The sequence below is a fragment of the Lycorma delicatula genome, chromosome 5 (assembly GCF_047948215.1).
Source record: "Lycorma delicatula isolate Av1 chromosome 5, ASM4794821v1, whole genome shotgun sequence".
Classification (NCBI taxonomy): Eukaryota; Metazoa; Arthropoda; class Insecta; order Hemiptera; family Fulgoridae; genus Lycorma; species Lycorma delicatula.
Window position 1 is genome coordinate 152,688,293 of NC_134459.1, and position 22,176 is coordinate 152,710,468.

Sequence of the window (22,176 nt, forward strand, 5' to 3'; positions counted from 1 at the left end):
CTCACGAATGGGTGGAATTCTTGCTCAACTGTCCGAAAGTGAATGTCTGGTGAATTATCATGCATTTTTTTCTACGAACAGATTATTAGAAGCGTACCGTACTCGGAATTATAACAGAACTTTGTTGTCATTGCAGATTGAAAATATGGTAGGCCTAATTTTCCAACTGGATGGAGCCCTTCTACACCACGCAGAAGTTATGTTGACTGCGCTCTGCGACAATTACCATAAGACCGAGAAGGCTTCTCATCGCGAAGTACTGATTTTACGCCGATGGATTTCTTCTTTGGGGCTAGTAAAAGTCATGCACATACACTTGCTGTAAACATTAACAGCAGTTGTGGAAATGACTCCTGAAGATATGCTTGCCAGAGTGGAATGAGGTGGATTATTGGTTTGACGTGTGCAGGACAGTGAACGGTGCTTCTATTGAGTTACCTAAAGAGAAAAAAAAACCCTATAGATTTTTTACTTTCATGAAATAAAATACATACATTTGTAATTTTAAATGTAACGAGTAAATTTAGTTTAAAACCGTGGAGTTTTTTTTCGGACCCAGGTATAAGTTGAACATTTTTTAAACAAAAATTCTATATTTTCTGCAATGTAACGTACTGAATTTTTGCACCATAACGATGTATAAGCAATTGTCATACGGATATGAAAAATGTATTTTGTCAATTGAAAATTGAAGAAAATGGGTAGAAAGACATTATACAAATATATATATATTCTTTTTTTGTCTTCAGTCATTTAACTGGTTTGATGCAGCTCTCCAAGATTCCGTATCTAGTGCCAATCATTTCATTTAGGTATACTTCCTACATCCTACATCCCTAAAAATTTGTTTTACATATTCCAAACGTTGTCTGCCTGCACAATTTTTCCCATCTACTTGTCCCTGGAATATTAAAGCGACTATTCCAGGATGCCCTAATATGTGGCCTATAAGTCTGCCTCTAACTATATTTGCCCTTTAACTATATTTTTCCAAATGCAAACGCACCTCTTCATTTGTCACTTTATCCATCCATCTGATTTTTAATATTCTCCTACAGCACCACGTTTCAAAAGCTTCTAGTATTTTTTCCTCAGGTACTCCGATCGTTCAAGTTTCACTCCATATAAAGCTACGCTCCAAACATATACTTTCAAAAATGTTTTTCTGACGTTTAAATTTTTGATGTAGCAAATTAAATTCTGGTTGAAGGCTCGTTTCGCCTGTGCTATTCATTTTATATTGCTCCTGCTTCGTCCATCTTCAGTAATTCTACTTCCAAAATAACAAAATTCTTCTACCTCTATAATCTTTTCTCTTCCTATTTTACAAATATATATAATTGATATTACCTTTAGACAGCCTTTTTCCAGATAACCCACTGTAGCATTCTATTTTTGTCTTTAATTTTCTAATTTACAACACATTGGCGCAAGTTTTTATCTTTTGCTTTTTATGTAAACTGCTTGTTTTTATAAGAGAAACGATATTTTTTAGAACTAAACTAAAAAAAATATAAATAAAATAATAATAAAGTTAGTAGCAGATTAAATTTGTTTGGTAACAAATTAAAATTTTGTTGGTAAGGTAGGTTGTTGGTGTTTGTTTTTTGTGGTGCTGATTTTTTGAAGTCATAATTTAATTAAGAATTGACCCAGTATTATTTTCTACTTTTAAGAACATGTTTTTGAAGCCTCTATTTCATTATTTTTAAATGAATATTTTTTTATAATAGTACTGATCAGCAGAACATACTAATTGCTTTTTGAAATAAATAATTAGTTAACTATAGCATTTTAATTAATTTATTTTAAAAAAACAATTACATGTCTGTGTGAATCATTCTGTTATTTGTTTTTCCATTATAGCAATTTGATTTTTTTTGGTTGTAAATTGGAATATTTGATAGAATTTTTTTATTGCAATATTCGATATAATTGGTTCTGTTAATTTCATATCATTTTTTAGTTACAGTAGTATAATTTTATCCCTGATTTTTTTTTCAAGATAATACTGTCTTATAACACGATATAAGCTTGATAATTACAGATAGTTTCTCTTTTCCAGTATTTAATTTGCCATTATTTAGACAAGTACTTTGTATAACCATAAAATTTGATTTAATTTACGAAATGGATGAGTAAATTTGAATTGTAGTCCTCAAATATCATCTGGCAAATGGTGATAATTCTAATAACTATTGTATGCCTTTATTTTTACTTCCTTGTAAGAAGTAAAGGAAGTATTGTGATCACGAAGAATTTTGCGATTTTAAAATTTCTATGGCAATACCATTTTGACCATCCCTGTTTTCGGCATGACGTATGTATGTATCTCGCATAACTCAAAAACGATTAGCCGTAGGATGTTACAATTTTGGATGTAGCATTGTTGTAACATCTAGTTGTGCCCCTGCCCTTTTGATTACAATCGACTGAACCAAAAGTGTCCAAAAAAGGCCAAAATCCCCCAAAAATTGGTTTTTGGACTTTTTCTTAACAGCAGTAATAAGTCCTCATTGAGAACTTTTCAACGATATATGATAAGTGGTACTTATTCTCACAGCCAAGTAAAATTTTAATTAAGAAATATTTCGGTCTTACAACGGAAGGCTTCACTCCTTTTTTTTAATTTATTTTAAAGTTTTTTTTTAAATTTATATATATTGTTTTAATATTTATTAACCCGTGATTATAAAAAATGTTTACACTAAATAATAATTCAATAATAATAAAAAAAAAAAAAAAAATTAAAAAATCAGTAGTTTTTAATGAAATAAAATTTTATGTATTTAAAAAAATGTGTATATGTAATTTAATAGGCATTATTATATTTGTGTATATGTAATAGATTTGGTGAAACATCTGATTATTTAATATTAATTGAAAATTATAATTTAGAATCGTATTATTTTTGGTTTTTCTAGTTTTATTTCTGTTTAATTTTATTTAATCATTCTGGAATTTCTGTTTAATTTTATTTACATTAAAGTTAACTACAGAATGACTGAAAAATAGACCCTCACAAAAACAACATATGCACTAGGGGAAACATGCCCGATCTTTAATAAACTGCAAAAAATTTGTTTTTTTTTTTAGTTCATTACTCCTTTGATATTGTCGGACAATATTCTCTCTAAGTTGGAGCTGATCATCTTTTCGTTTATTTGTTTTTTGTTGCCAATAATTTAATCGCTCTTTGGTTTAATATAATTCTTCTAATGTACACGTTCTCTAGTTTTCAAATTTTCTTCCTCTTTATACTAATCATCCTCTCTTAATATTTTATTCTTTTCTTGGTCTTATCGTTTCCTACCTCTTTATATTTATCATCTTCTCTTAATATTTTTATTCTTCCTTGTTTGCAACATTTTCTTCCTGTTTATTTCTGTTTTCGGTTTGCATCATTTCTTCCTTTTTATTATTTCTTTGGTTTTAACATTTTCTTCCTCTTTATATTCATCTTCTTTTTGTTTTTTAAGATCTATTTCCTCATTTTATCTTTCTTTTTCATTTTTGAAATATTAAAAACTAAATATTTTACACCATAAGGTCGAAAGTAACATTACCAGTATACTGCAGTTCACTAAACGGAATAGATTAATTGTTATTAACGTTTATTTATACGACTCACCAGATATCCAGAAAATTTTATTAATCAGCAACTCACGAAGATACGAATAATACTGATCTAGTAATACGAGTAATAAAGGGACTTCTACTCTATCCTTATATTTCATGCAAGATTGCTGAATTAATAATTAATTGTGTAAATATTTGATGTTAATAAAAACTAATATTTCAGCAATTGTGTAAGTGTCCATTTTATTAAAAATTAGAGAATCGTATTTCACTTTCAAATGAAATAAGTTTAAATGAAGCGCAGAAAAAATTGTGTATATATAATTTAATAGGCGTACAAGGAAGTCATGTGGTGTCCACATCAATTTTTTTTCTTCATGCAGGTAAAATATTACGTTGATGACTGCGTTTGAATATGGCTACAAGAGAATGCTTACACCCAGCGAGATATTTATAAATAAGAAACGATTAAAAATTTTGCTCTATTTTATAAATGATAATTTAAAATAGTGAGAATTATTTGCATCCAAATAGTTTGAAATTGGTTTTATGTTGCAGAATGTTTCAGGTCTATGGTTAAGAGATTTATTTAATTATATAAAAAGCGTTGATCGCAGCTGCAATTGAATGATTGGATTTGTTTGTTGCTCCAGCTACCAACCGGAAACCCCGTTGAATAACAGCTCGATAGATTCCTATTTATTCCTCCCTGTGGCAAGTCTCAGAGGTCTATTTACGATCAGCGTTCGTGTCTTCATTGCAAAGAAAAAAAGATGTTCCCAGGACTAAAAGACAGCTGAACGGTCGGACTGATTGGTAAGGTCGGATTTGTTTCCGACTTTATAAGTATCAATACCCATCGATTTATAGGTATGTAAAGAGAATATAAGAAACCGTATAATAAATTATAATTATCTTTTTAGCGTAATCTTTAAATTCATACTTTACTTTGCTCTATTGTTTATTTCTCAGAATTTATCGCCTGGATACAAGAAATATGGATGTAGTCAGACATCACGCTTTAAACAATTTGATTCGGTATTATCGTTTAGAGACTGTACTTTAAAATCTGTTACTTTATAAGCCGTAACCCAAAAATTTAACAGATGAAATGATGAGATTTTTCTAATCACAATTGATAATCTTTAATGTTTTTAAGAAATAATATGTATATTAATAGACTAAAGTGATAAGGCAAAGTAAAATTATCGATTAATTAAAAAAAAATATTCCTTTTCATTGTTACGAATTTATTTGTTTTAAATGAAGAAATCTTTGGTTTTTTACATTTAAAATTATTTATTTTAAGATAATATTTTTGAAATGAAATATAACTAAAATTAGAACATATTTTTGTGAGAAACTTCAGTATTTTCAGTAGTCTATATAAGTACGCAAAATATATTTTATGAAAACACCTGTTGAGTAACACATGTAACGGCTGTGAATCGTACGTTTATGTACATGTAAATATAGCTGATTGAATTTCGGCCTACATTGAATAATTTTCAACGCACTTGAGAGAAAATTATATGCTTCCTAAAAACAGTTACACGTGCTCTTTATTTAATCATCTAAATTTCTGGGTATCAAATTAATGAGAAACGCCGTAATACCTGTTCATAATTTTCTTTGAATTGTTTAAATATAATGCATTAAATTTAAAGGATTAAATTGCTAATGATAATGTTATTATGATAAAATACTTAAATGTAATTACATAACAATAGTTTTACTATTAAAATGTAAAGTAATACTTTTATTCGATTACAAATTATCTAGTTTATACAATATAATTTTCGTTTCTTTAATAACTTAAATTTTAATTTTGTTTTTCTTGCATAAATGTTATCGTTTAATTGCTTGTATTGTTATTTTTTCTTATATACGCGTAATTTTTTTTTTCTTGTAGTATTGACAATTTTGTTTAGTTTAATACCTACTTAAAATCTCTCACACTTTGATTTGTTTTGATTTTAATAAACTTCAAAATTCTTCCGTTTGTATTTAGTATCTATAAACTTTAGTCACACCATTTTAATCAGAATCAAATTTTCTACAAGTTTTGTTCAATTGTTTGATGTGTTTATTTCCCATTAAACAAAGCCAGACATTAAAAACTGTGTTTTTTAACCTCAATCTTTTATCTTTTACCCCATATTTATCAGCGATTACTAAAAATAAGTTCTGGGACTTTTTTTCTCTAATTTTTAAAGGACACTAAAACAAAACAGTTTTATCCTTATCATAAACAGCCAGTTTAACATTTACATCTATGTGACGGTTCGGTTCGCTTGGAGTTCTACAGCTTATGGAATGCATATCGACTACTCTACAAATATGTTTTGTCATCGACGAAGCAAATTTCACTCGAAATGGCGTCAACAACTTACGCAATGGGCAGAAATAAATCTCATGAAACTGTGGAAGACAATTTTTAATACCGATTAAGAGTTAATGTATGGTACGGTCTTCTTCACAAACAGTTTTTTGCACCGTTTATATTACCTGGCCGCTTAAATTATGAGGTTACTTGCACTTTCTTCAAGAAGAATTGCCGCAGCTGTTTGAAGATGTTTCTCTAGCGCTGGGAATCAAAGTATACTTCCAGCACGATTGCGTGACTCCCCATTTTTTTGTGTCGTCTTCACTCATTAAATCATCATGTTCCTGAGAAATGGATCGGTAGTGGGGGGTCCACTTTCCTAGCACCAAGTCGCCTGATATAACACTTTTAGATTTTTTCGTCTGGGGTTGGATGAAATATTATATGCAAAACAAAAATACATTCTGGTGAGGATTCAATTGTCCGCATAATGGATGCGGCTAAGCAACTTAAGAACAGCCCTGAAGAACTAAAAAGAGCAAAGAACAATAAAAAGCAGTACAGAATCGTGCCAAGAAATTTGTTGAAAATGGCCGGCTCATTTTTTAACATTTACTAAAAACTTATACGTTAAATGCTCTTTGGTCTAGCGTACTGTTTCTAAATAAAATTAGAATTTTTTAACTTTTCTTTGTTTTATTCAACTTGTTAACAGTTTTGTTCAGAATTAAATTGTCTTCAAGTTTTTTTTTTAATTTTTGTGTTAATATCCATTTAACAAAGTTATTGTACGATAAAGATAAAATACAGGGGTTTTTATCCCAATTTATTGGTTTTCATTCCAGATTTCTCAAAAAACTACTGCACATACGGTTCTGGGACCTATTTCACTCGATTTTTGAGATTTAAAACGATAAGAAATCACCAATATTGCTCTTTAATTAACGTTCTAAAAACTTCTTAAAAAAATTCTAAAAACGACCTCATTTTCCCGGGGTAGCTGAAATCCGAACGAAATCTTTCACTAGCCATAACTCGCATACGAAGGATTTTAGAACATATGTTTATATGAACTTCTTCCATTATTTTCACGAGTAGAATAGGTTATGAAAGTCTCGGGAGAACTTCTTGATACACTCTGTATATTTACTTTTACAGTTAGGGAATCAAAAAAGAATTAACAGATATTATTATTATTATTTAAAATCATTTTATTTATTTATTTTTTACAGTAATAATAACGTAGTAAGTTGGAAAGTGTTTAAATTATATTTACATTATATGAAATGATGAAGAGACATTGATCATATTAATAATCCTGAAAAGATATTTCTAATCTCTCTTAAATTGTTATTAGTATTTGGACATGTCTAAAGATGGGTGTAAAGTAATAATCTACATTGCTGAAGCGTCGGTTTAAGCTTCACTGATTATACCGGTTTCTCATTTTACATTACAGTTTTATTAACTATGGCTGAAATCGATTCATTTCAATTTTTTACGTATTTTATTGAATACGTAAAAAATTGAATATTCAATAAAGTATCTAAGCGAGTGGTTTTTTATTGATAAGTACTCGAAGGCTGATAAATACAGAGTTTCGTTTACTACTTGTGAAGTATCACACAGATTATTCTCGTAATATGTAGATGAAAGTATTTGAATTACAGTTAAAAGATTAAAAACTACCAAACGATTTAATCCAATACATTAAAAGTCTGAAACTATTAAAACATTTTTAAAAATTAACGTACAATATTTTTATCGAGGGATAATATTTTATTGTAATATTTTCAATATTGTTAGATTATTATAATTTATTACATGATAATATTAATTAAATAATTTCATTGAGATCGTGACGCGTTTTTTAATTTTATTCCGGAGGAAATGAAAACTGATTTTTTAATCTGGTGTGACTCACTTCAAGATTTTTTGTCAAAGCTTTGTTATTTATGAACAAATAAGTGTCACTTTCTTTACATTCATAGAGAGCTTAATATTTTTTTAAACATAAGATTTAAATAAACAAGAGGTTTCAAAGATACTAATAATAAAAAATCTTACATGACCTCTATGTAAAAATTGAAATAGATTGAGAGATCAGTTCATTATTTTTATAAAAGTAAACTTCTAGGTACCCTAGCAGTATACGAAATTTCAGCTCGATACAATTAACCATTCCTGAGAAGTAAACTTTTATATTAAAATTACAGAATGGCGGATAGCCGATAAACTAAGCGTTTCCGGACATATGTAGATATAAGGTTCTTTTTTATTTCGATGTGGGAGACCATCCCCGAATTCTTGAAACGGTTTCTGCAAACACTCTGTATAGTTTTAAAACCAAGCCACCTTTCGTTGCACTTCTTACGTAACGTGTCCTATACATATATATATATATATATATATATATATATGTATCTATGTTTGTACATTAGTGTGTTCCTAACTGACCCAGGTTGGAAAGACCTTAGTATGTCCATTATATTTTATTCATTCCTAATGTTTACGTTATGCTAAACAGTAAGCAACCCCCCCCCCTGTGGATAAAAGAGATGAGTATGATATTTATGACATGTAAAGACGTATAGGCTTGTACAGGCCGATCATTCCTGAGATGTGTGGTTAATTAAATCCCAACCACTAAAGTACACTGGTATCCATTGTCTGGTATTCAAATCCGTATGAAACCAACTAACGTTTGCTAGGACTTGAATCTCAGAACCTTCGACTTTGAAAATCAGCTGTTAAACAACATTGATTTTGCGACGACGAGTTAACCACTAGACCATATACACATAATGGACCAATATAATGGACCACTGGGCTAGTGGTCCATTATATGTACGTTAGATTTATTATCTCATAACGCCAATGAAAATAAGGTTCCTTATATTTTTGATATATTTTTGAAAATGTATTGGCTTCTATAATTAGCTTCTTTCACCCAGGATTAAATTAAAAGGGGCTAATTCTATTATTTTTTATTTGAAATTATGATAGGTCGTTGCAATCATTTTGATAATTTAAAAAAAAATAAAAGTTAACTACTAGTAGTTGTATTTTTTCTAATATTCATTTTTATCATTAAAACATTTTACTGCAAAAATACGAACGATAACCGTTTAAAAAAAACTTTTAGGTCGTAAATTCAGAAACGTACGAGAGTGAAAACTGATATTTAGTTTGTAGTGTTATCATAATGTGTTGTTATTCAATTTAACAATGCCAGCAGGAATATACGCCCTTTAATGTTAACGTTCCATACCGTACTTGTACCTTACACTATACAGACCATAATATAAAGCAAGGTACTGCTAGAATACCAACCGTTGCCTCGCTTGACAGATCAATCCTGTTTGACCTTGCGCGATGTCACATTATATACGTTGGGATGTGCACTTTGACCTTTTGTATGTGAAAACTTTTATTTCGAATAAATATAGATTTAAGTTTATTTGTTTGTTATACGTTTTACTTACACGCTCATAAACATCGTCTCATTCATTGAAAATTATAAACAATATCCTAATTGTTGTTTTTCGGCTGTAACTTCCTCGAGAAGCGTTATTCGTGACATCATAAGAAATAAAATTTCTTGAAAATAGTAAACTAAAGAAAAAAATGTTACAGCTCAAAAAAAATGTTAGAAAGAATTAGACCTCAGTATGAAATATTGATTGCTTTAAAATTATGCTAAAAATTCTAAATTTTAGAATTTTAAATAGATATGTGTATATAAAGAAATAATTATTATAAGAAAATAGAATTATAGATCATTTGAAACCCTTTGGACCAATTTTCGGTGAAAGGCTTACAAACGCTTACTGAAAATTCATTATCTACTCTTACAGTTATATGTGAACTCTAACACCTCCAAAAATGTTATGTAGTATATATACGAGTATATATATATATATATATATATATATATATATATATATATATAACATAACTAATGACAGTGTATATACAAATACTGTCATTATTATTTGATCTATTAATGTGAGAAAATTATTACTTAATTTGATACTAATTCACAATACTAGAATTAACAATAAATAAAAACAGTTAATATTTAATGGAACGTAAAGTGGAAGACATGAAAACCAACACAAAATTACATCAATTTTCTGCTATAAATCGGCATTTGATAACCGTTTAAAAAAAAAAAAAAATATCACTTTGGGTACTTACGTATTAACGCCACCGGAGCTACAGCTTTATTTAAAAACAGTCAATCGGATTTCGGTGGAAAATGAAAAGTCTCTTTATTAATTTTAATAAATGGTTATTTATTTTATATATATAATTTAACCAAACTTAACCTACACTCGCTTCGTTCGCTAACCTTGACTAATTAACACCGTAATTTTTTGAATATTTATTTAATAAATTCAGTAATTAAATAAATTAAGTAAGGTTAAGTTTGGTTAAATTATATTTATAAAATAAATAACCATTTATTAAAATTAATAAAGAGACTTTTTGAATCTATGTTAAACTCTCTATCGGCCCATTTTCCACCGAAATCCGATTGTCTACTTTGTTTTTAAATAAATCTGTAGCTGCGGTGGCGTTAATACGTACGTACCTCATTTTGCTTAAAATAAAAAGCTTTATATTTTAGTAAAAAGATACGTTTTGATAAAACTAATATTTATGGGGAGATATAAGGGATTGAAAATAAACAGGGCCGCCATTTTGTAATTTGCGAAGGTATTTAAGTCCTGATTTTTTTGCTAATTTTAAAACTTTATTACCAAGATTATTACCAATATTAATCTGATTCGTCAATCCGAACTTAAGATATAAATTTGTATTTAGAAATAACAAAATGGCAACATTGGAGGAACGAAGGAGATATTTCCATATTTCCTAAGGATAATTTTTGTTTAGTTTTACAAGTAGAATCCGAAAAAGTATAGCCAGCCCACCATTTTTTAAACATTCTGTATATATGTAATTTCCATTGTTTAGTAAGTCTTATAAATAAATTCGTTAAGTTTGTATTTATCCTTGAGGCACGTACTTCATTTCTACCAGCAAAAATAAGGCATCAGTTGATATTAGTTTATGTTTTCAGAAATGCTTTTTTATACAAATATCATATTCAAAAAATCTAGGTTTTGATAGAACTGAGAATGTACAAGACTACATACACTCATACATATCATCCTCATTCATCCTCTGAAGAATTATGTAAACGGTAGTTACCGGAGGTTAAAAAGGAAAAGAAAAAAGGTTTTGATAGAATTTCATATCGGTAGTATAATTGTATTTTAAATTCTATTCAACTGGTTTGATGAGATTAAGAGAAAGAAACTCTCACAACACAAATTTTTGGTAAAAATGTATTATAAGAAAATTAATTGTATAAATACGTCTGAATTCAATTGATATTAATAGAGGTACTTTATTACTTATCTATATATAAATATCGTCTTAAAAAATAAATAAATGAATAAAATACGACACTGTTCCGTTCTTATGTGTTGATTAAAGTAGTTAAGCTGTTTTCATTATCGATAGTATACCTTTATACAGCAAAAATAAGAAATATCATATTTACTATATTTAAATACATAATTTTTAATCGAAATCAATAATTATATTACAGTTTGCCCGAAATTACAACAAAAAAAAAAAAAATCATATCTAATGCTTAGCTAATCTTTTTTCTCTGTATACCAAATTTATTTTATTAAATGAACGCGGAACCTCAGTGAAATTAAAAAAAAAATACGAAAATTGCGAATGAGTGTCAAAAATTTATTTATATCAAGAGGACTGTTCACTGGTAAATATTTCAAAGAAAGAAATAAAAGTTATTACTAAGATTTCTGACATGTAAATTGTTGCGTCTAGTAGCAATCGCATTCATTTTTCAAGTTTCGTTAGAACAGGTTATGTCATTTGTTCTTAGTCATATGCTAACGGAAAAAAGTCGAAATGTTGCGAACAATTAAATAAACGAAGTCATAGAAACAAAAACAATTTTTCGAGATTAATATAGTAGGCGATCTTCCGCCGTAGTTAGTTAATTAGTTCTTAGATGGTGCCACCGAAACGATACATTGAAATAAGAAAATAAATAAATAAAATTATAAATATGATCTAACCAAATTAATCTACGCCCTCGCTTCGCTCGCTAAGCTTGACTAGCGAACGAAGGGGAGCGTAGGTTGAGTTTGATTAGTCTAGAGATTCAGCGTTCAAGTCCTAGTAAAGTCAGTTGTTTTTACACGGATTTGAATACTAGATCGTGGGTACCGGTGTTCTTTGGTGGTCGAGTTTCAATTAACCTCATATCTCAGGAACGGTCGAACTGAGAGTGTACAAGACTACACTTCATTTACACTTCATACGTATCATCCTCATTCATCCTCTGAAGTATTATCTGAACGGTAATTACGGGAGGCTAAACAGGAAAAAGAAGATAATTCTGATGAATACAACACGAAAATAATTTTTTATTATATTTAAAAAAAAAAAAAATTCTGTAAAAATCTTATAGTTACAAAAGATGATTTAATCAGAGACATTCGTATCACTGTACCAATAATGATGCTGTAAAATTAAACATTCTTTATTTAAGCTTTAGTGCTTAATTATTAGTCTAATCTTGGTCAATATAAAGATAAGGACACAATCGCACAACCATCAGAATTATTGTGTCTAGAGCTGATTATATAAACGATAACATCTGGATTCATGCTATTTACCATGTAAAGATTTTTTTTGTAAGAATAACCATATTTTTGTCCTTTTTCTGATATTGACCAAGACTAAGTGGTTAGCAGCAGGATATAGATGTTTGGCCTTTCCAGTATCGCCAGTGTTTTCGTCGCGGAGCTGTTTGGGATTAACAATACCTTAAATTTACTGTTTTTTTCCGTAGGGTGGAGGAAAAAGCTCTGCCAGCCGCCGCTAGGCCCTCTCTGACGTCAGTGCGGGGCTCTCACCCGCTTAAAAACCTCCCCCTCTTGTCACGCAGGGGACAGACTTAATCCACATGGTATGTACACAGCCCCTGCGCAATCACCTGGGCCCTCTTGTCACCGAAATGAAATAGCCAGAGCGACGTCCCCAAGGGATCATCGGCGAACGACGACTCCGAGGAGCCCCCGCCGCCTACCCATTTTAATTTTACTTAGCCAAATATTCCGACACGTACTTGTCTGTTCAGATTCCATGAGTACCTTGTACGCCATTAGTGATGACTCCAGACACTGTTATCTGTAATACACAGTCTTATCATCTTTAAAATGATTCAACGTAATAAAATTGTGAGCTTCTACTGGATCCCAGCCGTATAGGAATTTCAGGATGAAGAGCGCTGATCGTGTAGCAAAGAAAGCTTGTTTGCAGTCTCCTTTCACTAATCGCGTTGTTTCGAACGATATTGTCTATTTTCTGAAAAGTGTGGTTCGTGATGAGTGGCTACGATCAATAATAAACTTCGGAAAGTTAAGGACACTGTCACCATGGAGTTGTTCATGTAGATATAACCGCCGTGAGGAGGTTATTATTTGCCGTTTGCGAATAGGGCACACTAGGGTCACTCATGGATATCTGATGACTTAGACTGATGCAGCGTTCGTGTTAGCTGCGACTGCCAGCTAACGGTACACCGCATACTTGTGGACTGTATCTGTTATGCGGCATTGCGCGTCGGAATTTTAAATTACGGGTAATCTACGAAATATCTTAGGCATCAGTGTATCGATGTTTTTCAATGTCTTACGATTTCTTAGAGTCGTACATCTGGTTTAAAAAATTTTATAATTTTAAACCATAATTTGCCATTGCCTTATGAGTTGCGGAAATTTTATTGGTTTGTGCTAGATTTTTAAAATTGGTTTTATTTCGCATTTAACATCCCGCGTAAACGTTTTACATCGTTGTAATTTTTAATAGTTAATTTTGTGTCGGGGGGCTGATAAATACACCTCGTTGGCGCCCACGAAAAAAATGTACTACCCAACCAATTACGTAAGTATCCGAATAAGTTTTTATTGTCAAACTGTTCCTAAAGTTAAATGAAATTATTGATAAAAAAATCATTTAATTGGCAGTACTTGTGCACATGAAAATTGTGATTTTTTTACAGTGTATAAAGATTAATTAAAAAAATTTTTTTTTTTGTCCAGTCATTTGACTGGTTTGATGCAGCTATTTTAAAAATATATACATAATAATAATAATCAAAGAAATTCTAATGTAATTCTTTTCAACGATAAAAAATTTATTTAAAAAAATTCGATTTAACACATATTTTTATGACTTAAATATCACGAGATTAAAATAAAATTTATCTATCAGGGAATAGTTTCAGGCAATGCATGATATATTGAAAAACATTTTTTCATAAAATATTATAAATGGTTTTCACTTATATATATTTCATGTTTAATTTTTTATGTTTTATTTTAAAATTTCTTTGCAGTACTGAATAGTCTACGTATATGGCCCACGCGTTACTGAAACAAAATACGAAGATGTAATTTTTTTTGTATACAAGTTTCAGAATTTCTCAAGAGAAGTTAGAACTCTCTTTAGTATTCCAGACCCTTCTGACGAACTTTCAACTTAGAACATCATTTAAGCTGTTAACTAAGTTTGCAAACTGAGTTTTTGTAAAGTGTAGTTGTAATTACTGATTTTGATACAGAAGATGCAAAGCTTGTACCTCTAATGATGACCTTTATTTAGTTAGTTTAGTGATTAATTACAGTAAAAGAAATAAAGTAACATAAGTATTTATTAATTAATTTAATAATTAATAATGAAAAGTATTTATTAATTAAGTAAAAGTATTTATTAATTAATAATGAAATCTTTTACCCGTTACCTAAACGGGTAAAAGTTGGACGGCCATAATGAAATTTAGAATTTGTTTTACCAGCTATTAAATAAATTTTGCTCATCATGTAGGATTATTGTTAGTAACTTTTAATTTGCTTAATGTTTAGTTTTTAGTCAGTTATATCTATTTTTTATTTTTCAAGGTAACAGCTCGATACGACGATAGTCTTCTGTATCGGGATTAAAATTACTGAACTCTACTCACTTACCTCTCCGTACATTCGTACAGTAAATTTTAAAATATGAAAATTATTTTAAAAACAGCTCGTTGTAAATAGATTTTAATAAATACATTTAAATACTAGATCGTGGATACCGGTTTTCTTTGGTGGTTGGGTTTCAATTAACCACACATCTTAGGAACGATCGAACTGAGACTGTACAAGACTAAACTTCATTTATACTCATACATATCATCCTGATTCATCCTCTGAAGTACTACCTAAACGGTAATTTCCGGAGGCTAAACAGGAAAAACGAAAAAATAAAGATTTTAATATCACTCGGCTCTTTCCGTTCATGTTAGGTAAACGTATGTTTAAATGTAACCAAATATATAAAAGTGAATATATTTATATAGAAAAAAAGGATGATGGAGCATGGAATTATGGGATTAGAAGTTCACGTGTATAGATTTTAACCACAGTTACTAGCGGCACGTCTTTGCATCGTCTTACAATTTTCGTTTTTCGGTAGGTAATCGTGAAAAGATGGTAATTTTATGTCTGCAAACATAGTACTAGTCTGATATAAATGTTGTATTCTTTGAATATATGTATATTTAATGTTGTGCGTCAACTATTATATCCAGTCCTTTATTCTATTTTATTTACGAATTATCTTTGTGAACCGCGGCAACTAATAAAACTAAGATAATTCCTACTCGAATAAATCTCAAAAATCCTTTCATAAAATATCGTAGTCAAACCTTCTTTTTGTAGCTTTTGTGATTATAGATTGAAAAGAATGAAGTCGTATTTTTAATGTGGAATCTTAACCGTGGTGAACAAAAGACAAAGAGGTGTCCAAGTAGTATTAAAAACTAAATTTATATTGAATTATTATTATTACTTTTCTACAATGAATTTTTAAATTTATCTATAGTTGGGTTAATTACAATTGTTTTTAAATTTTTGTAAAAACTTAACTTTTAATTTATTTGATATTTGTAATCTTTTTATACTATTTTTTATTTGTTGCTTAAATTTACTATGTTCGGCTAATTATAAGGGTCAAAGTACTTTAAATTCAATTTTTCTGCAAAATGTTTTAAATACTCATCTTCTAATTTGATGTCCGGTATCGGAGCATTAAAATTCGTGGAACAATAGGAAATAGCTCATTATTCAGGATTTTTCATTTGCAAAAAAAATGAATATATTGTATGAATAATATGATGTATTTTTTTAAATATGCTAATCTAGGTGCTTCAGTTGAAATCTTAGTAAACATTTATAATGTTAAAGGAATTTTTTTCCAATTTTATTTGGTGGTTAGGAACTTCGAAAGATTTGATGAGAATATATCAATAAGTAAGGCTTTTGAATTTTATCTCAAATATACGCATTATAATTTTGGTTTTTAATTTCAATAATAAAATTTAACTTTTACCTATTTAAAAGTCATTAAAAGTTACTTAATTTTTCAAAAGAGATTTCTATATTCTTATGATATCTTACGAAATTAACGTTTTAAAGTTCATTTATTATATATTATTCTGTTGTAGTAAATTTACTTCTTGATTTAATATTTATTCAGCAGTACATTATTGAATAAACACTAAGTTCGTTACAGTATTAAAAAGTAATCGAGTGATTAATCTTAATGTATAACTGAAAATAAAGATTACAGCTGTAAAGATATTGTGGAAGTAATATAACGTAGTGGTTGTAAAATATTTTAACCTTCTATTATACAGGCATCGGCTAAAAGCAATTACCGTTAAGACTACATAGGTTATATTACAGGAACAAGTGCTTCTATAATAATTAGATATTATAAATTGGTTACTTGCATTATCACTCACTCGCTCCACGTACGCGCTCGCACATCCACACATGAGCAAAAAATTTACTTGCATAAGTACTAAAGAATACATTCGTTCGGATGAAAAACTGAAAATTATCTAAATTTTTCTAGTTTATAGAAAAATGAACGTCGGTAGTTATAAATATGCAAACTGATGAAGCTGTATTTTTTAAGTACATTATAATTTTGTAAAAATGTCTTAAAATGTATTTTTTGCCTATTTATAACAGAACAATAACTAATTTATCATACATAATATTTTGTATAATAGAATTCATCAAACGCGCGAACGCGCGTTCACAAACACACACATATTTTGCGGGTTTATGAACAGTTACATTGGTATAATTACTAGCATATGGTAGTAATACTTTAGGGTAGAGCCTATGGTGAAGTTTCTAAATTATTATTAGAAAGCAGTGAAGAACGGTGTTTACATAGGTTCATAAGTTGTCAAATAAAATGTTTCTCTCCTGTCTTTTTGTTCTTTAAAATTAGGTTTATGGATTTAAAAATTTTGTCGTTTATTTGAAATGAAAAGTCATCGGTTTAGAAGGTGACACAAAACAAAATGTCCATTTTGAGTTTTTCTCATTTGAATATTATATTTTATAAAATGCTGTAATTGCATTATTGATAATTTGGGTCGTCTAGTTTTTGGGAGACGATGAGATGTTTTGGAAGCAATGACACTTAACCCACCAGGCTGGTGAGTTAAGTCTTGTTTATTCTTAACTTCACCAAGACCAGCCTGGTCTAGTGGTGAACGCTGTTCCCAAATCAGTTGAAAGTTGAGAGTTCCAGTGTTCAAGTCCTAGTAAAGACAGTTACTTTTATACGGATTTGAATACGAGACCGTGAATACCGGTATTCTTTGATGGTTGGGTTTAAATTAACCGCACATTTCAGGAATGGTCGACCTGAGACTATACAAGACTGCATTTACACTCATACATATCATCCTCATTCATCCTCTGAAGAATTATCTAAACGGTAATTCCCGGAGGCTAAACAAGTAAAAGAAAGAAAGAAAGAAGGCGATGAGACAAGTAAATATTCGGTTTATTATAGTAATCTTATTAAAATATAACAAAATTTAAAACATGATTTTCTTTAAAAAATAAATAACAAACACAAACAAAACAATTCGTACAAAAAGGTAAAAAAATATTTTGTTTTCATGAAAATTACTTTAAAAAAAAACTCTATTTATGCATGACTAAAAATAAAAGCGTTGTTGGCTGCGTTCTTATATACTACCAGTTTATAATTAATGCGCGCCCCGTGCTTTTCCTTTTAGTCTGCAGAAACAGAAACCTTTTTTAAAAGTAATTTTCTTGAAAGCAAAATAATTTTTTATCTTTTTGTACGAATTGTTTTGTCTGTTAATTATCTTTATTTTTGACGAAAAGCACGTTTTCAAATTTTTTCTATGTTTTATCCGTAATTAAATTGAAGTTCTTTGGCGAAAAGCTCTGGACCCAGATAGACAACAGCGTAGTCCACGGTACTTCCTAGTATTCTGTGCACTGTTGAGGCCCATGACGGATCAACAGTGTCGTACAGCGTTCAGCTGTTCTATAGCTGTACATGCAGGAAACTTTTGGCTCTATTATGTGAATGCCATCTCTGCCAAAGTCTATCCGGAATGATGGTATATCTTCCTTGTATAGTTGTCCCCTACGGAAACGCGGACTGATAATTTTAATTACATATCCTATCGCTCCGTTGACAAGACGATTTTGTCTAATCGAACGATTTTGTTTAAAATCGTATCACTTTTCCGATCCAGTTTGTGTGTTTTGTTTCTAATTAAAGTTAAACGTCTCAAATTTATGTTTAATTTTAATAGACGTTATTTATAACAATTTTCTCAGAATTAAATTCTCTACAAAGTTAACTAGAAATTTTTATTTGGATATTGGTAAATTAAGAAAGTTCCTTTATTCTAAACATAAAAAAAGTGTATTTTTCGACAAAACGTTTACGTGTTTTACCCTTTTTTTTAAAAGCTAAGCAAGATAGAAATCCGGGACCACTTTTATTCAATTTCTTAGGTTAAAAACCGTAAAGAAACATCAAATTTATCCCTCGATTTGTACCCCAAGAATTTTAGTACGGTTTAATTTCACAGAGGAAGCAGAAAGCTTCCTCTGCAGAAAGCAGAAGGCTAAATGTTTCGCGAGCCGAAACTCGCTAACGAACCGTTTTCTAACCTATGTTTATATGAACTTTTTTTCTTATTTGGGGCTATAAAATTATCTCTCGAGATATTGCCGTGCAATTTGGAATCACTCTGTATAGACCATACATATATATTGTAATAATATATATATATAAAATGTAGAAATAAACGAAATTAACAATGGAATATTTTATTGTTACCCGACTTACATCGTTGAGTAAGTGTGATGTTGGGAAATGAGTTTAATTAAGGTTACATAAATTAGAACCATTTAAGTAAAAGAAAAACACGTACAAAATTCCTTATTTTGTTATAATAAACAAAAATATGTGTTTATCATTTTCATTAACCTGCACCATTAACCGCACGCAGTCGCATACTTACCAATTTTTCCACTTTTCAAATTTTTTAAGAAAATGTTAAATTTTATTTCGGGCACGGTAATTTTCTGGAAAGTTTTATTGATTTTTTTTTAAGAAACCTGGTGATGAACATTGTATGATCTTTTTATCTTTATCTTTGTATTTTTGTTGTTCCTTAATTTTATTAATATTTTTCTTAATTTCACACTTTTAAGGATGTATAGAATAAAATGATCTTTTTAAATATTTCTAATATTTAAGGACGATTTGTCTTGTCATTAATTTTCGAGTTATGAACCGTTTTTGAGCCATATTAAAATATAAAATATGACTTAATTTCAGTTCTAATTTATGTTTATTTGGTAATTCTAGGGCAATATTTAAATGAATGTATATATATATATATATATATATATATATATATATATATTACTTATTTGAATTTATTTAAATGTTTTAATTTATAAAAGACATGATGTAACTTCATATTATGATAAAGAACAAAATAATTATAATTGATTAGCGTCGGTCGAAGAACTGTGCATGGAATTTGTATTTTTGGGTGTTAATGATTTCTTAATTTTTTTTTTTACTTAAAAGGAGTAATAAATTAACATATTTTCTTCGTAGCTTGTTGGGTGTATTTAGCTTTAATTAGTATAGATGTACCTTTTTACATTACACCGTCCCTTCCCGCAGTTCAAACGCTTTTAAAAGCTGCTTATGAAGATATCGGATGTAGTAATTTTTAATCAGAATTTTACGTTATCTTTTATTTTATTTTAATTTAATTTAGTTAGTATTCAGCAAGAGTTTAAAATTTACACATGAAATACACTATTCTGTATGATACCGAGTGAACACGTAACGGTCAATTCTTGATGCATTTCGTGCTGAAATTTACTTGCCCATAAACAAGCTTCACGAGCAACCATAAAAGATACTAAAATTTTTAAATCGCTTCAAAAATTGAAAACGAAAATACGTTTAAGTTAACATTAGAACATTCTTCTATCTATTTGTAAACTTACGTCTGTAAATTATGAAAAGATTTGTGTTTTCTTTGTAATTTGTAATTAATTTATACTTAACCTTGACGTTCCGTTTATTATTTAAGTTGAGTTTCTTCTTCTTTTCATACCTAAATTTTATAAAGTTTAGTTGTTGTGATAGTTTATTTCATTTTAGAAGTCTGTTTTAAAAAATTATATATTTTAAGATATATTATAACGGTCATTGACTGTTTCTTCAATCTCGATATGTACACGACTTCTTAGGTTTTTGTTGAACTTTATTTTAATGAGCGATTATTGTTTTGAATGCAAAAATTTGTTTGTGTCAATAGTAAAGGCATAAGCAGTATAAGAATAACATTAACGCGCAAGTAAGCCACGCGCATAATAGTTCTATACATCCAATTTACATATCGTGATTAAATCGTACAATTTACATTCTTTAACTACAATAAAACTTAATTTTGCAGTTAACATGATACAGAATTTTTTGTAGATAGTTAAAAAGATGAATTTTACATTCTCAGTTTGGCTTTATTTTTCAGTTTTGGGTAGGGCTTCGCTGATTCTTCAATTAAAGCTTGTACATTTACTCGTATTTAAGTATTAAATTATATTTATTTCACAAACATAGTTGTATTGATTTTTAACAGATTTCAAAAAAGAAAAGGTTCTCAATTCGACCCTTATATACTCTTTTATTTATTTACCTGAGCAAAACCTTTTACTAATCGCACCGATTTGAATGAACTGTTTTTTAAACTGTATAGGATAAATCCACGGTAGTCATTACGAGAAGTGCTGGACCAGTAAAAAAGTATATTGGACGATTTAAGGCAGTTATTATTACTTATACGACTTAATCATGTATGGTCAGTAAGAAACAATATTTTTTCATATTGAGTTTAAAAACGGTTTCATAGATTTTTAGTCAATTAAAAATAAGGAGCTGAAGTACGATAATAATTTTAATATTATTATTATTATTATTATTATTATACTTCAATAAAATAAATTAACTCTAATAAATAATATTTATTATTATTATAATTATTGATCAAGAGAGAAGTAGAAATTATTCAACTAATTCAACTACATATTGCGCAAATAAAGCAATTCCTGATAAAATCAGGAATCTGTAAGCTTTCTTAATAAAATACACATATGAATTTACTAATTAATTACTAATTTTTAATCTTACAGATTAACAAATAATTTGTGTGTGTGTGTGTATATACATATATATATATATATATATATATATATATATATGTGTGTGTGTGTGTGTGTGTGACAAAAATAATTAAAGGCGAGTACAGTTCAACTGCATCATTCTATGTTAAGAAGGGGTATTTAAATGGTTTTGTAAAATTTCTCACCGTAATTATTGTAATTATTTAATCATTAAAAACCGAATTTTTTGGTACATAAAATTAGCGTGAAATTTAAAAATAATGTACAGGATTATTAGTTTTCATATTTGGATCGATTTAAAAAAAAATAATCTTAGCGTATTTTTACTTTCCCGGCTACAGCAATAAATGCTGCTATAGCTATAAAAAAAAAGTCTATAGATAGGTCAAAAACATTTATTTTTTTAAATTGATCTTTTTAAGTTTTAAGCCTTAAGGAGAAACCTAAAAATAAAAATAAAAAAATTAACAAATAAGAAATAGGTTTCAATAAATTGTGGAAACCACCGAAAAAATATTTTATTCCAGTGCTCCCGAATACAAAAAATCTATGTTTTTCAGACAGATGTAATAGTAATAATAATAATAATCTTATTGCGTAAAAAACAATACAAAATTG

At 29.0% G+C, this 22,176-nt stretch overlaps 1 protein-coding gene across 1 annotated transcript in view; it reads right to left on the reverse strand.

Moving 5' to 3' along the window:
- Positions 1-21,989: 21,989 nt before the first annotated feature.
- LOC142325772 (testis-specific serine/threonine-protein kinase 3-like) overlaps positions 21,990-22,176 on the reverse strand; it is a 43,442-nt gene continuing 43,255 nt past the window's right edge. Inside the window, exon 6 of the mRNA XM_075367803.1 lies at positions 21,990-22,001. Coding sequence (XP_075223918.1) covers positions 21,990-22,001 — 12 coding nt within the window. The remainder of the gene's footprint in view (positions 22,002-22,176) is intronic.